At 34.1% G+C, this 17574-nt stretch overlaps 1 protein-coding gene across 1 annotated transcript in view; it reads right to left on the bottom strand.

Moving 5' to 3' along the window:
• Nucleotides 1–12401, bottom strand: part of DNAJC12 (DnaJ heat shock protein family (Hsp40) member C12) — a 30379-nt gene extending 17978 nt beyond the window's left edge. The window contains exons 1-2 of the mRNA XM_016129800.2: nt 12198–12401; nt 6318–6396 (exon numbers count right to left, since the gene is read on the bottom strand). Coding sequence (XP_015985286.2) covers nt 6318–6396; nt 12198–12275 — 157 coding nt within the window. The 5' untranslated portion in view covers nt 12276–12401. The remainder of the gene's footprint in view (nt 1–6317; nt 6397–12197) is intronic.
• Nucleotides 12402–17574: the final 5173 nt, after the last annotated feature.

The following is a 17574-nucleotide window of genomic DNA, read 5'->3' as shown; positions in this document are numbered from 1 at the left end:
CGCAAACTACATGAGGGCAGAGACTTGATCACTTTTGTTCTCTGCTGTATCCCTTGCAGTGGAGCAGTGGAGCAGGTGCTCAAAAAGCATTTCTTAACTGAATGAATGAATGAATGCTTCCTATTTTGAGTGGAATATAAAGATATTCATATAGTGTTATTCCCCGAGCTCCAAGCATCAAAGAAATGACACATATCCTTACAACATTTTGTGAATTAGGAACATTTCGATAGTATCATTGGGAAAAAGAATTTAAATTACCCTGATAGTGCTTTAAAATACCTCATTAGAAATAATCAAAGTCCTTTCAAACAGGTGCAAGATCAAATGTGAAGTCAATACTGACAGTACCTCCACATCAATTGTGAAAATACTGAAATATTTCTGTACCCCAGTCAATAAAGAGCTGCTCTTCCTGAGACCCCATCCCCGCAAACACCACCACTTCAAGTATTGCCCCAGCGACCAGAGACACAGCCCGCCACAGAGGGCACCTCGAGGAACCTGCTCCAAAGCTGGATAGCACAGATACCTAAAGGCAATTAACTATTTAATATCACCACTGGAGGTAGTAGTAATCAATGGGTTAAAGGGGAGAACCTGAAGATGGGGCTATTGAAAGCTACCAGATACACACGTCCCTTTAAAGCAGCGTTTTTGGTTTCTTCAGATAAATACCCAGAAGTGGGATTACTGGGTCCTTCTTTGTCTCTTTTTATAGCCTTTGTTTTAAAGTCTATTTTGTCTGGTATAAGTATCGTTACCTTAGCTTTTTGTTTGTTTGTTTCCATTTTCATGAAATAACTATTTTTATCCCTTTACTTTCAGTCTGTGTGTGTCTTTCAATCTGAAGTGAGTCTCTTATAGGCATTTAATGCTCATTGCAGCATTATTTACATAGCCAAAATACAGAGACAACATGGGTGTCCATCGATCGAGGAATAGATAAAGAAGAGGTGGTACATATATACAATGGAATATTACTCTGCCATAAAAAAAAAAGAATAAAATCTTTCCATCCGCAACAACATGGATGGACCTAGGGGGTTTTCTGTTGAGTGGAATAAGATAGACAGAGAAAAACAAATACCATACAATTTCACTTACTTGTGGAATCTAAAGAACAAAATAAACAAAATAAAAACAGAAACAAACTCATAGATATAGAGAACATTTTGATGGTTGCCAGGGGGAATGGGTGAAAAAGAAGAAGGGAATAAGAAGTACAAATTGGTAGTTACAAAATAGTCATGGGGATATAAAGTACAACATAAGGAATATAATCAATAATATTGTAATAACTATGTATGGTGTCAGATGGATACTAGATTTACTGGGACGATGACTTCACAGGTTATATAAATGTCGAATCACCATTTTATACACCTGAAACTAATATAATATTGTATGTTAACTGTAATTGAAAAATAAAAAAATTATTTAAAAAAAGAAAGCTACAGGAAAACAAATAAAAAGCATTTCGTCTTATCAGCTCGCTCCAGTGAGCAATTCTTCCTGTTGCTGATGACACTGTAAATGTTCCTCTGTATAAATGAGATGTCACTTTTTCCAACAGGAGTAAAAAAACTCATTATCACCAGACACACATGCCAGGTACTAGCAGAGCAGGGGTTGTAAGGATTTACATATTTATCTATGAGTCACTTTCTCTTTGCACATTACTGTTGGTGTGTTTTCCAGAGTTTCCAGAACAAAAGAAGCCTGCTCGGAATTATTCTGAGGTCAATCCCTCAACAATAGTCGATAAGCAGAAAGCAAAAGACCGTATCTTTCCTGTTAGGTGGCCTTTCCCTTATTCCATCCTCTTCGCCACATTTAATAAAAACGAGTTGGGGTTTATATTTGTACTTTAATATCACAGTTAATCAAATGAATCACACAAGATAAATATTTACCACTCTGAGAAGAGAGATCTTATTTTAAAAGCTTACAAATGATGCTGGAACCTTCCAGAGACATTCTGATTTAACTCCTTGGTCTACTTTGAAAATACAGAGGATCTTTTAAATTCATATTTCACAACAGAATTTGTATTAGTATAGCCACCTTTTAAATGCAGAAAACTTACAATTACTTGAGAAATAACAATAATAGTCATAATAATCATAATGTCAGGACATGCTTTGAAAAAAAGTCTGGAGAAAAATACATCAGCTGTTAATAGCAGTTCTCTGGAAGGGAGAGATAGGAGTGGACTTTTTCTTACAATATGATTTATTACTGTATGTTATTTTTACTCTAAGGGAAAGAAGCAATAAAGAGTTTTTAAACTAAGAAAATATGGAGACATTGAAAGATGTCAGCAAGAGATAAAATCTCCTCTTCTTCAAATATTCAAATGTCTTTGAAGCCTGCAAATCAATAAAAAAAGTATCTTTGAGAATCTTTGGCCCTTTTCTCCAGGATGAAAGAGAAGTTAATAAGGCATTGACCTGAAACAGTTACTGTCATGTGTACACATGGGACTAGCCTGAGCACCAGCCAGGATCTTTTGAGTTCAGTGACACAATTTCTATAGCACATCTAGAATGGAGAAGGGATTTCTAAAAGCCTTAGATTTAAGATTTTTTTTTAATGAAAGCAAGAAAGATCTAATAGTAACTTACAAAAAGTAACAAAAAAGAAAAGTATCCCATTTTGTTAAATTTTTCTTGGATTGTTGCATCAAAACAAGAAAAGAAAATCCACTGACATAATTGCCAACATTCGTTGAGCTCTTCCCACATACAAGACACCTCATCTAATCTTCGCAGCAGACACATGAAGTAATATACTAGTTAGTAGTCTACCTATTTTACCCATGAGAATGCCGAGGCTCAGGGAGGTTGATCAAGGTCAAAGCTCACAAGTGGGAGCTAGGAGCAATCCAGCCAGACAAGCCTTTGTTCATATTTACTACTCCATTATACTAACATATCAGTAATTTCAATGGCAATAGTTGAGACTACATTTAGTGGACCAAAAAGGTATATATAAGTATAATTTCTTCCACCCGCTGTTGCTCAATAGGCTAGCCTTTCACCTTAATGAAATATATTTCAAAATCTCAGATGTACTCAGAATTTCTGTCAATTTAAAACTCAGCATCTGGGTGAATTTTTAACATCTTAAAATATTTTTTATGAGTAGCCTTAATCCTTCTCCAAGTGTGTAAAGCACCACCTAAATTTTCAGAAAGTCTTATTAATCCAAATTGAGTAAATGGATGCTTGAACAGATTTAAAAACAATTTCTACCAAAAGGTTGAATCGTCTATCACTGCAGGCCTGACCAGGGAAGATAATGATGTCTGTGTACCTTTTCATTTGGAACAATATTTACACGGTTCAGGGTGTCTCTAAACAAGGAGCTTGGTAGCCTGTACATAAAAACTCCCATCACTATGGCGACAAGAAATGGCAATGATTGCACAGTGATTCATTGTGTATCCCAAAGAGAAACTGTTTGCCAGGGACAGAGAAACAACTCAAAGACACACTTCATTGACAAATAACTCAGTTAAAGAATAACCTGGTGCTGGTAGTTGTTTTTAACTGTTTATCAAATTTTTATACTTTTCTGTTAAGTCTTCTTTCTTAATAGTAACTTCAGTTCAGAGAAGTAAGTACTATGTCTCCTAAAGAAATGTTCATAAATTCATTTATTCACTCATTCGAGAAATCATTTGCACAAAGTAGGAGTCCTCCGTGGTAAGTGCTGTGCTAGGTGAGGGGCAAACTATTGTGAACAAGATAAGCGAGAGACCTGCCTCACTGATTTCCAGTATGACTAATGAGGAAACAGGCAACAAGGAGATGGTCTGATAGTTTGCCACCCGACATATAGTCTGCTCTGGGTAGCTGGGGCACACAAGACTTCCTGAAGGAAGTGACAGCTAAGCAGGGACCTGACAGAGGAGCATGATCTAGCCAGTCAAAGCAAGACAGGGAGGTGTGCAGGCCTCAAGGGTGTTCCAGGCAGAAGAAGCAGCAGGCATTAAGATCTATAGAAACCAGGGCATCTTATGGAACTAAGGTAGTTCTGAGTGGTTAAAAAATGGAGTTATAGCTGTGGTAGAGGAGAGAAAGTGAAAATGAAGTGATAAGGAGGGGTACAATATGAGAGGGTTTGTACCTAGAGGTCCAGCAATGACAAAGAATGAACTCTTGCTACATGTACAAGATAGATGAATATCACAAACATAATGTAAAGCAAAAGAAGTCACACACAAAAGAGTACATATTGTATGATTACATTTATATGAAATTCAAAGCCAGGTAAAACTAATCAATGGCATGGAGATGCAAAAAATGGGAGAGAGTGCCGACTATGAACAGGATATGAAAAGGGACTTCTGGAGTGCTGAGAATGTTCTATGTCTTTGTCCGGGCAGTGGTTAAACTGGTTATGAATAGATACAAATTTATCAAGTTTACACTTATGACTTAACTTGTTCCCTTAAACAAGTTATGCATTAATAAAAAGGGGAAAATCAATCAAACAAAAGTAATAGGTAAGTATCTAATCAAAACGATGACTTCATATATTGGAAAATTATTTGTTTATAGCAATCGAAGGAATCAATAATTTCTTTTAAAAAGTTAATAATGAGCTTTAAGACAAGTGAAACCTTTTTTAATGAAAGAAGAGTTTCTGTTTTTTCATTTGTGCAATGCGGAGTTATAGATAGGTCTTAATCATAATATTTTCTTATAGAAAAATCACATACATATGTCCATAGCATACACATACTTATAGAATAAACATAGAGTAAACAAAATTATCAAATTTAAGATAGTATTACCTACCATGAGGGTAAATTGAGGGTAGGAATACACAAGAGGCTTCGGCTGCATTGGTGAAGTTTTAAGCTGGGTGGTACATACATAGGCATTTGTTATGGTATACTTTATACCTTTTTGTACATATTAAATCTTTTATTTTTTCCATAATTAAAAAAGCAAGATAACTATCTGCAGTGTGAAGCAATTAAAGGAGTGCTGTAGGGATCTAAGCATGAAATGATGGTATCTATCCTGCTGTGTTGGCTGCGAGGATGAAGGGAAGAGGACTTACAGGAGAGAGATATGGAAAGCAAATCACCAGCATTTGGTAATCGACCAGATGTAGACACGAGGGAGTGGAAGGAGGCAATGTTTTTGCCAGGCCAACCGAATGGACAATAGTGCCATTCATTGAGTTAGAGAAACATAGAAAAATGAGAGAGATTTTAGAGAGGGTGAGAGGAGAATAATGAGTTAGTCCACTTTCTGACAGGGTGACTTTGAAAAGTCTCCAAATAGAGACTTCCAGGAAGCAGTCGAAACTACAGTCTGAAGATGAGAAATGAGAACTGAATTAAGGATAGATTTGGGAACCATCAACAGAGAGCTAATGATTGAAGCCTCAGACCTGGACAAAGAACCCAGAGAGAAAGTGGAGAATAAGCCCAGAAGAGAGTTTGGGAGAGAACCTTAGGGCAGCAGAGAAGGAGTCACAAAGGAGATAGAGCAGATTAGGAGGTTGGAGGAAAAACATGAGTACATAACCTGATAGCTAAAAGAAAAAAGTGTTTCAAGGAGGGCATGATCAGGGAAGATATAAAAGCAATTGTTAACTTCAGCAGCCAGGAAGTCCTTGGGGATTATTGTGAGAGCAGTTTCCAGAAAAGGTGAAGGGGAAGTCAGACTGGGATAAAACAAAAACTGAGTGTAAGGGATGTAAAGACATCAACTGTGGACTTCTTTTTCAGGAAGTTTGGCTCTCAAGTGAAGGACAGAGACAGGAGAGAAGCTGGAGGGAGACAGGTTGGTTTGTATTTTTTCGGGCTGAGATATACATAAGCATTTATGTCTCAATTTACTATAACAGAATTTAAATTATGATAAAGACAAAACAAAAGTATGAATATACTATAATATATATGGACATATATCATATAATGGCATACATATTGAATCACATATGGATATATTCAGGTCCTCAAAATGAAGAAAACACAGCAAGGTTCTCATCAAGATAACCACCTGGTAAAAAACATATTTAAGTCATACGAACACCCCAGCACTGGTAAAATAAATCATAAACTGGACAAATTTCAAACCATGAAGAAGCATATTATAGCAGAAAGAAAAATTGATGTTAAATGACCACTATTAGACCACTACAAGTTTGCTTCCTCCCCTACCATCTAATAGTGTGAAAAAATTATTTGGCATTGAATGAAAGAATAAGTTTGAGCATAATAGATAAAAGAAAATTAAGTTACTATTCAATGGTTTTTAGTTCTATATGAGAAACAGCTGTTAAATACCTACCAGCTTTGGAGTTTTCTGGATGTTTGTCAGGATGACATTCTAGGGCTCTGACCTTAAATTCTGCCAGGATTTGTTCAACCTAAAACAGAAATCAATGTTTAAAAACATCTAAACGACGTGAAGGAAGAAGTTGGACATCAGTGCTTCCCAAAACAGCTGTGATCAACTCAACTTTTCACTTTGATCCTTATATATTTATATTTTGACTTTTTAATCTAAGAAACAATTTCCTCAGTAACAAAATTCAGAAAGTATCCAATAAAAGTTCCTATTCAAATAGTGGTCTGTGATGACAATTTAACTTGTTACTGTATTTAGATGATGGTCCGAGACACCTATAAGCTCAATATATTTAAATGTCAAAAGTGGTCAGATAGGTTTATCCTAAGAATATATAAAAAATGTGCTCACACATCTGATTTCTTCAAAAGATGCTTAATCAATATTCATTATTCAGGGATGACTGTCCAGAATTCTAAAGATTCTAGTAGTATTCATTTCCTAAGAAATGAATTCTCAAGCAGTGCATGGGTCATACATAAGACCCACGGCAGAATAAACATATTTTTACCAGTTCCACGTCATCCTTAATCAATCTTCATTAAAAAATTCTTCACTTTTACAATCAAAGTCAGGCTGTATTAGACATGCCTGTGTAAAAAACCTAGACAAATAATTCTATTATTTTCCTTGGTAAGCATCTACTGAGAATCCCTTGGAATAATAAGAAGAAGCAGACTTCCTGTTAAGAACTAATTAATTGTGTTTCCTCTTCCTAGTGCTCCCTATAACCATCAGTCACCATAGCCTGTTTATATAACAAAGAAAATTGAGAATAACTTGTTTTTTGATTTTAAAATATTGAATATTCTAAAGATTCTAGTAGTAAGCATTTTTAGTTAACGGTAATTTTTGAATACTCGCAATCTTTGAAAACAATTTCTATCGATACAGAATAAAAAGTAAAATCCCCTTTACCCTATTTCCCCAAGATAAAAGGTTATATCCTTCAAGGCATTTTTTACACATTTATATGCATATTTACATATATATCTTGGAAGATTTTAATAACATAAATAGATAAAATTATGACTATCAGAGGTAGAAATTTGGGGGGGTTATTGTTGTTGTCATTTTATTTTTTAATTTTTAATATTTCCTAGGAAACATCCTGGTATTAGGAAACATTCCATTAGAAAACATTCTGATATTAGCACATAGAAGCAAATAGGTCAAAATGGTTAATTCCCAGTACTGCTAATGCGTGTTATTATTGCAATTTTGCAAATTAGGAAGTCAGACATAGAAAAGTTACCTTTCCAAGGTCACACAGCTAGTAAATGAGAGTCAGGATTTGAACTCAGGCAGTCTGACTCCAAAAATGTGTAAATATATACACACATATCCATGCACTTATATACGTAACACATAGATATAGCATACATATATGCACACATAATTGGCATGCATACATCATAATCCTAAATGTTAAGCATTTAGGTTAACATTTTTCTTTGTGCTCTCTTTATACTCCATATTTAAAAGTTAAAAACATATCTTTTCCATATCCTGTTAGCATAATATTTTGATCTGTGCCAGGAAATACTACAGTGTGTGATAGAGACTAATCTGATCCCCACTCGGATGGATCTTGTCCAGTTTTCCCTGGCCACACGAATGCCCTCTGTCTCTTTCTCCATACATCTAAATTTTGATCAAGTGAGATCATCTCAAGCCCCATCTATTCTCTGAGGTTTTTTCAGATATTCTTTCTTTAATTCCTGTTGCACTTATAGACAGTACCACATAGCACAGTATTTATTTGTTCTCAGATTGTTTTCTGTGAATTAGCTTTGGCTCCTCATCTAGATCCTAAGTTCTTTAAACACTTCCACCATGTCTCACTTTTTTGTTTGGTTTTGTTCCCGTCCCAACCCCATAACTTCTAATACCGGCCCAGTGCCAAATGTTAAATAAATACTTGATTACAGACTGACAGATGTTCTTCAAATAACATGACTGTAGTATAATCAGAGCTTTCTGAAAATTGTGATTTATTCATTAAAAGAATGAACTGATTCTAGTAATGAAAATTTACATACTGCAGAATATGCTGCAGAAAAGAGAAAACTCATTTTAATAAATGGGTTAATAAGTATCCATCATTTCAATTCACTTAGTTTGAAATCGGATTTTTCATACAAACCTCCAGATATTAGTACTATCCCTGAAATAAATTCCATGAGAGATTATCCCACATCAATCTAATCAAATGATAATTAATTATAACATGAGCTAAAGAAACAATTTGAGCCACAAAATATACAATAGTTGTATTGGGTTATAATCCATAAAATATATAATTTATTAATCCATAGTAACAAAAATAGTTGAATAAATAAATAAATATGAAAGAAAAGATAGCTTTTCTTTACAGAAGAATTCCAAGAAATAAAGGTAAAATGAATGAGGAAAATAGAAAGTCACCATCAGGCAAACACATAGTAGTAACTGTAACAGGCAAGACCCACCAAAGGATGCTAAAATCAGTGGGCGAAATTTTGAGGAGAAATCCTAGAGTCTCAAAGAATCTTCACCAAGATACTTGTTAATTACAAAAGGGGAAATAAGTAACCCTATTATGGAAAAGCCTGGCAGAAAAAAACTGACAGATCGCACCTTAACCAAGCGATCAAGGTCAATAAGACATATCATCAACATCATGTACCCCTGACATTGAGAAAGGTACTATACTACTTCTGTAGTGTTCTTTCCAAAAACATATAATTTCAGTCTAATCATGAGAAAATATCAGACAAACCAAAATTAAAGGACATTCTACAGAATAATCGACCATTTCTCTTCAAAGTGTCCAGGTCATGAAAGACAAAGAAGGTATGAGAAATTGTCATTTTGGAGGTAATCAAGGAAACAGTATAACTAAGTGTTAAAAAAAGGATCCCGGCTTAGATCTTGGAAGAGAAAAAGGACATTCATAGGAAAATTGATGAAATTAGAATGAGATCTATACTTTAAATAAAGTGTCGACTAACTCTGGCCCGGAGGCTAAATCTTGCCCCACCATCTGTTTTACTTAAATAAAGTTTTATTGGAAGACATTGATGGTCATGCATTTACATATTTCTATGACTACATTCCAGCAATGTAATAGCCGAGTAGTTGTGACAGAGACTATAAGTCCTGCAAAGTCTAAAATATTTACTATGTCAGGGCTAGCACCAGGGCGAGACAAGCCGGACACCTAGATTGAAGGAGGTACTCTCTCACTCTCAAGTTTCTGCACTTGAGCAACCAAGGCATAGGGAAGCTAAGTAATTTTCCCAAGGTTATACAGCTAGCAAATGGTAAGATTTCAACCCAGATAGTCTGAAGTCAGTAAGAAAAAGAACCAGCCCCCCAAAATGGGTTTTCCTTTATCAAGTTTAGGGTCAATAGTCGAGTCCATAAAATCTTGAATCAGAAAGTCCTCTTATCATCACTATTGAAATGGTGATTGAATATTTAAAAATCAAATAAGATCCACACTAGAGAGGATGCCTTACACCACCAGTGTATGATGTCTGTATCAGTAAGGAGTTTAGAAAACTTTATATCATGTGTCTTTCATGTAAAATCTAATATAGGGAGAAACAGCTGACCGACTTGGAATCGAGCTTCAGTAAATGTTTCTGAAATGACGAGGTATGTTGTTTTCTACTCAACAGCATGAAAATCCTCCTTTAGTTTATATGTCATTTAATTAATTTCTAACATAACTTGCAAAAGTTTAAGAACTATATACTAAAGTAAAAGAATGATACATGTGTCTCAACTCAATTGTTACAAGCAGGATCAAGATATCAGGTTGCTTTGAAGTTATAACTGCCAAATGGTTTTGGAATATGAATATTTCTATTCAATTTTTCAGAGCATCAAATCAAAGAATATTTGAAGTAAAGGAAATCCATCCAATACAAATCGAGTAAAGAAATGTCACACTAAATACTCAAAAGTGGAATAAAATATTTTTAAATGGGAAGGATACATATAAGGAGAATTAACAAAATTGTGACAGGTCATTTCATTTTTCATAAACAGTTATCTACATGTGCTGTGCCACTGACAGAATCAGTAAAATATATCCAGAGGAGGAATGTCAAGATAATGCTTTTATTCTCCTTTTAACATATGCCACAATACATACGGAGAAGTATGACTGTACCTGGTAAACATGAAATGAAACTGTTATAAACATTAGAAATAAACAATGGGATCATTTTTTTTAAAGTCTACTCAAAATTAATCCTTCTCTTTTGTAGACTGAAAAGACAATAATAGTACTATGAGAGAATGACTAAACAGTCAAGAGATTTAATATGGGGATATAATGCTTCCTTTATAACTTAACATGATAATTTTTTTAATTCAAATTGTGAAGCTTATCAAGTTAAATTATGTTCCTTTGATTTTAAACAGTTCCTTCAAAAATTTTTGGCAATAGTATAATCTAAAGTATGAACAACACATATAGTAAAAATGGTAATAAGCTTTCTCCATTGTTATAAGCAAAATCATCACCAAAGTAAAAGAAAGTAACATATTATCTTACAGGACAACTACATACCAAAAAGAGCATTATAACTTGGGGTGTGTGTGTGTGTGTGTTTGTGAGTTTGTGTGTGTGTGTTTTTAACTACAAGTTACCTGAAATAACTTCCTCAAAGTGATGAAATAGAAATTTTAATCCTTTGTGTCCAAAATCACATTCTATTCACCAAAGTACATTTTATTGCTAAATTCCAGCCATATAAAAAAAAAATAGAAAAAATATTTTGCTTTAAAAAATTTTAATATTAATAGTTATATTTTAGTAATAAAATAGATATTTTAAATATACATTTATAAAATATAAAATAATATGAATATATTTAATAATATAATTGAAATATACTTCATAGTCATCTCAACAGTATTTAAAATATTGAAAAACTGGTAAATAAATAAAATATGTAACAAGAGAATAATCAATTGTAGTGAAACAATAAAATGAAATATTATGTAATCATTAAAATATGTATTAATAGTGTTTAATCACATGAAAAAAAATTCTTGTTATAATGTTAGTAGGTAAAAAGCAAGAATCCACAAATATATATAATATCCTCTCAAACATGTCTTCAAAAAACGGGTATAGGAAAAACTGGAGATTAATATACCAAACATTAATAGTATTACCCTTGGGAGGTAGAACTCTAAGTAAGTTTTTCATAATCTAAAAAACTTTACAACCCTTACAATTGTCTATGGGGACCTTTAAAAACATTATTCCATTTTAAATCAAGTGAACACTACAGACCTTTCACATGCTTCACGTCAGAAGCCATCCTTTTAAGGAGTAATTTCTCTCACACAATTTGAAATCGTAACATAAAGGATGTTTCTTTGTTTATATAAACATAAAAGTACATATTTTAATAAAACATTTAAAAATGACTAATTACTAGAAAATTACATTTCATCTCAATCAGAGAATAAATTACCATGCTAAAGATATATATAGCTTACGTATACTACCGAAACACAGCCAACAGCAATTATAACAAAATTTCAAATATCTATTTTAAGTATACTTGAAATAGAGTCAATGGCCATGTGCCAGGATACACATATTCAATCAGTAGTGTCCATAAAATTGCAAAAGGACACTATTCAAGTAAAGACTCAACACACCTTTGAAACCTTTACTTTCTCTGAACCAAAAGAGCTTTAAAATAGTACAAGATTAAGGTTTTTAGGCAATGTGACTAAAAGTGTAACGTTAAAACCTTAAATAAAACTTGAAATACTGTTGTGAAAAAACAGCATTATCTACTGTCTTACCGAAGACAGTTCATCACATCCCAGTAACATGTAGTAATCTTCAATATCCTCCAATCTGTAATTCAGTATTGCGTCCATTTAGATCACTAAATCAGCTCTTCTTCCTCCTGGAAGAAGAGGCACAACGAGCTGCAAATTAACAGGGAAAGCCTTTTTAAATCTGGTTTACAGCAGCACATTCAAAACGGCGTTAACTGGATTTAAGGCTGCCCAGTCAAAAGACAGATGTCATCACAGACCTTTGTAAACTCTACCTTTCATTGGCTGTTTACAGAAGAGAAAAGAACAGCTCATGTACCTAACTGTTGCAGTGCTGCCTGGGACTTGTAGTCTGAGTTTAGGTAAGTGATGGAGATGAATCATTCATCTCATAGGTGAGCAAAGGATTATCCGTTTTTACATACGCTCTAAGTTAGCTATCTCTCCATTTCATATATAAGTGGAAATTAAGACTTTATGTAGTTTTTATATGTTGTAATATTTCTTCAAATAAATCTCTCCTATAAATAAAAAAATATTTTATATATATATATATAATCTTTTTCCTTTTTTTTCAAATGATAGAAGAAAATGTGAAGCAATATATTAAAACATTAGGATTTGTTAGATATAAGCAGTGGGCATTTTTCTGAGTGTCTAGAATATTTCAGAATTTTTTAAATAGTTTGAGTAGAAAAAATAAACTAAGAGTAAATATTCATTCATTTGATAATTTATTCATTCGACAAATATTTATTGAGGACCTATTTTGTGCCCAGCACAGTTATAGGAAAAGGTGTGGTAAACAAATCTCAGTTCTTAAGTTGCTTACATTCTGATGGAGGGAGGCAGACAAGAAACATGCAAACAAGATCATTTTAAAATAGTGATTTGTGTTACAAAAGAAATAAAATAGGACAGTGAGAAGGATAACTGTCTGATGATAGGGGTGGATTCAGCATGCCATTCTCCTGGACTGGCTCTCTCCAGATTCAGGAATGTGTCTGACCTAGAGGGGTTGCTAAGAGTGAGTCTGTGTTTCAGCTCACTGTGGCCCAAGGAAATTCAGGTCAGGTCTAGTATTTAGAGAAGGTGAGTGGTCAGTTATACAACATTTTATACAACAGCCTTAACCCTTTAAATGCCCCCCATAATTATTACCTTGGAAAAAAATACATTTTCATTAAGCCCACCTATAGACATCTTTTTTAAGGTTTATTTCTGAAGAGAATAAAGTATTAAAGCACAATTTTTATTGATCCTTCATTATACACCCTCTCTTGCTAAAAGTTCTGTATGGGATTTTTAAATAAAGTAATTAATTTTGTTTTAGAAATTTCACATCCTTTGAGATATTTGGAGGCCTACTTGGGTATCACAAAATCCTGACCAGAATAACTGACAAATGGCCTTAAAATGATGTGAAGCTCCAGCTATGTAAAACAGGATAATTATTTCTCAAAAAATTAAACATAGAATTACTATATGATGCAGCAGTTCCATTTCTGGGTATATACCCAAGGAACTGAAAGCAGAGACTTGAACAGGTATTTGTACATGCATGTTTGCAGCATCATTACTCACAATAGCCAAAAGGTAGAAGCAATCCAAGCATCCACTGGCAGAGGAATAGATACAAAATGTGGTTTATACATACAATGGAATATTATTCAACCTTAAGAAGGAAGGAAATTCTGACACAGGCTACAACATAGATGAACCTTGAAGGCATTATGCTAAGCAAAATAAGCCAGACACAAAAGGACAAATTCTGTATGGTTCTACTTACATGAGCTACCCAGAGGAGTCAAATTTAGAGACAGAAAGAAAAATGGAACTTTCTAGGGACAGTAGGGAAGGGACGAATGGAAAATTATTGTTTAATAGGTATGAAGTTTCAATTTGGGAAAATGGGAAAAATTCTGTGGTGATGGTTGCACAATAATGCGAATGTACTTAATGTCACTGAAATGTACACTTAAAATAATTAAAATGGTAAACTTTATGTGATATATATCTTACCACGATTAAAATGAAAAGTTATGCGAAGTCTCTCAAACACCAAACAACCCTTACTAAAAAAAAAAAAAAAGTATTGCTCTGTTACTCTCCATCATGAGAACAGTCAGGAAAATGCTTTAATGTTGTTCTGAAGAACTAGAAAAGATGACTATGAAATGAAGTTTTGTAAACACTTATTCATGTTTTATTAAATACAACTCAAAGTATCTTTTTCCTCAACCACAATGCTCTCACATTCTGCATTTTAAAGTTAGTAAAATTTTAACTCAATATCTACTGGCTACAGAAAAAAATTGGTAATATCCTTTTGAAATAGAAATCTGCATATCAAAAGTCAGAATTTTACATGATCTTTGTCTAAGCAATTCCATACCTAGGAACTTATCCAAAAATTATAATCAAGAATGTGTACAAAGATATAGCAATAATGATAGCTATCTTCACCAAAAACATGGTTATAATAATAAAAAGTTTTTAAAGAAGTTAAAAGTCCAACAATCACATTAATAATGGTCTGCATACAGTAGTATACCATGTAGTCATTTAAAATGATGTAGAAACATATTTAACACCTGGGAAAAGTTAAAAAACGGTACGTACTATGTAAAAATTCACTGAGCACTGAAACTATGCATGTTACTGGGTCTAAGTTATATCAAATTTATCTCAATTTAAACAGTAAAAAATATAAAATTTAAATTTTGAAAGTCGGTATGGGGTGATCCCAGTTTTATGATTATACATTGTACATATACATACCTCGTATGCATATTTATAATATATATACCAAAATAGACCAGTTGTCACTATGTTAAGGGTGGAAAATCTTCAAAGTGAGCCAACTAGCTAAGTCAGCTACAGGGAAGAAATATCTTTAGATACCAGAAGTTGTCCTACTTGCTTGGGTGTGAGTTTAGGAAATGTATTGTATAGGATATGAAGATGGCCAGGGTCTGCTTCTGTAATCTGCTCACTTATTAACCAAAGTGTAGTACAGATGATGTATTTGTATTGCGTTAATGGTCGATTTCTGCTTTTGGTAAACTGCTTACTTGTTTAATGTAGTTTGGGGCTTTGTGAGCTGCCTCTTTTGAAATTGTAAGAGTGAAGACTTCCTGGTAAATCAGTAACAAGGAGGTGATTCCTTGAGACACCAAAGTCCCAGGAAGAGGCACAACATTCCAAGATACAGATAACAAGACTGTCTACCAGGCTATGTTTGATCTAGCAATTCCCCAGATACATTTCTCTTTGTAAAGGACATTAATGGTTAACTTCTGCTTTCTGTAATTTCCTTACTCTCTCTTCGTTCTAAAATGTAGTCCGAGGCTTTATAAAACTGCCTCAAACAAAGACCTGGGGCTGATTCTCTTGTGGGGAGAGTCAGTCTCCAGCCGGCTAATAAAGGCTCATAATTAATCTCGATTGGCTCTGTGGGTCTTAAATTTGATCGCACCACAACAACTAGATAATGAGGTCACAGGTAATTTATATTTTATTCCTTTTACTCGTCTACATTTGCTAAGAGGAACATACATTATTCTTGTAATTAAAAAAAAAAAGCAGTAAAAAAGCAAGTAAAAAACTACAAAATGTCAAACTTCAAATAATTTACTGACTAAATGAAATGAATCCTGCCATCACAGAGCTCCTCTCACAAGTGTCTTGGCCCCTGTCCAGTCTTATTGGTAGGTCCAATTATTGTATCTTCCTCTGAATGACCCCTTGCTTATAGAGATCATGGTACAATGGAACACAGCCGAACTCTGCCCCTTATTCCTTGAATAGGAATATGCTTTAATCACCACACCTTCCATGTCAACAAATTAATTTGGTTGAAAATATAAGATTAATTCGAATGAAACATTAGCACATTACATAATCGAATGCTAAATTGTGTGATTTTGAAGGAAAATCTAACAGGAATTCATAGAAGCTTTCACAAAATGGAAGCTGGAAGGGACAAAACGCATAAGCTGTCATAGAGATGAAAATGCCCATAGCAAGTTCAGGCAAAGGTGAGAAAAACAACCTGATATCAAGTGTGTTGAAGAGAAAAGCCTTTAAACTTAGTATTGAAGATGGGGCCTGGGCCAGCACGTGGAGAGAGAGCCTTACCGATCTGGAAAAGGCTACTGAGGAAGAACGAAGGCAGCAGGGATCTGCTGTAGCTTCTTGAGCAGGTAACATATTAAAAATGGAGCTTTAAGATTAATCTGGTGGCTGTGTGCTTTTGGAGGTAAGAAAAGCTGGAAAACAATGACGAATACTGTTAAACCATCAATTTGAGAGTTAGATCTACTTTTAAGTTTTATTTTATTTTATTTTATTTTTTTTGAACAGACAATGCATGCAACAGCAAAAAAATTTAAAGGTACAAAAGGGCAGGCATGAAAGGTAAGTGTCCATCTACCCTTTGTCTTCTGGCCACCAATTATCTTCCCTAGAGGAAACCACTGTTAACAATGTCTTATGTTTGCAGATTCAGTCTGTGCATTTACACACACACATAAATATCTGTACTGGTTTCCCCTGCTATCCAAAGTAGCGTTCCTGTGACATTTTATAAGCAAAAATGACATTAAATGAAGAAGCAATTATCATTAATTTATATGGAAAAAACTGGGGGTGTTCCTAACCCCTCAGAATAACCTACCAAATCATAACGAATAACACATAAAACTTAAAATAACATGAACTTATAGTAAAAGCAATGCCTTTCTCACTGCTCAGGGTGTTAAGGGTGGAAAATTTTCAAATGGCCAATTTCTGCTTCTATAATCTGCTTGCTTGTTTAATGTTTAACCAGGGTGTAGTTCCAGGAGATATCCTGTGCAAAGATATGCTAATGGCCAACTTCTGCTTCTGTAAATCTGCTTGCTTGTTTGATCTCCTCTAACCCTGCTTGGTAGAGAGTCAGTCGCACAATTCATCTCAATTGGCTCCGTGGGTCTTAGATTAGATTGCACCACAAGGCTATGTCCTGTCTCTGTATTGGCTTCCTGCAAAACAAACACTAAATACTATTTTTGCTTTTCACCTTTTATCATAAAAGCGAAAACCCTCTTTGGATTTATTTCAGTCAGCAAAAACAGGTACTAATGTCGATCTGTCATAAGAGTGAAATGACCATTAAAACAAATTTTCGAAAAGTAGGAGATACTTGTATATCACACATATATATATAATATATATGAGCCCTTTTGCCAAACATTTCCAATCTTCAGCACTTACAAACAATACTACACTGAATATTCTTGTTCTTAGGTTCTTTCATTCGTGTTGACACAGTTTTTAGAAAAGAAAATAAATGTATGTCACTCGGTAGGGATTTACTGAAAGCTTATTGGGTATTAGTTGGCCCAAGAACCTGTAG

The sequence above is a fragment of the Rousettus aegyptiacus genome, unplaced genomic scaffold, assembly GCF_014176215.1.
Source record: "Rousettus aegyptiacus isolate mRouAeg1 unplaced genomic scaffold, mRouAeg1.p scaffold_m13_p_6, whole genome shotgun sequence".
Taxonomy (NCBI): domain Eukaryota; kingdom Metazoa; phylum Chordata; class Mammalia; order Chiroptera; family Pteropodidae; genus Rousettus; species Rousettus aegyptiacus.
The sequence above is the reverse complement of the archived record's forward strand: the minus strand, read 5'-3'. Positions and strand labels throughout refer to the sequence as shown.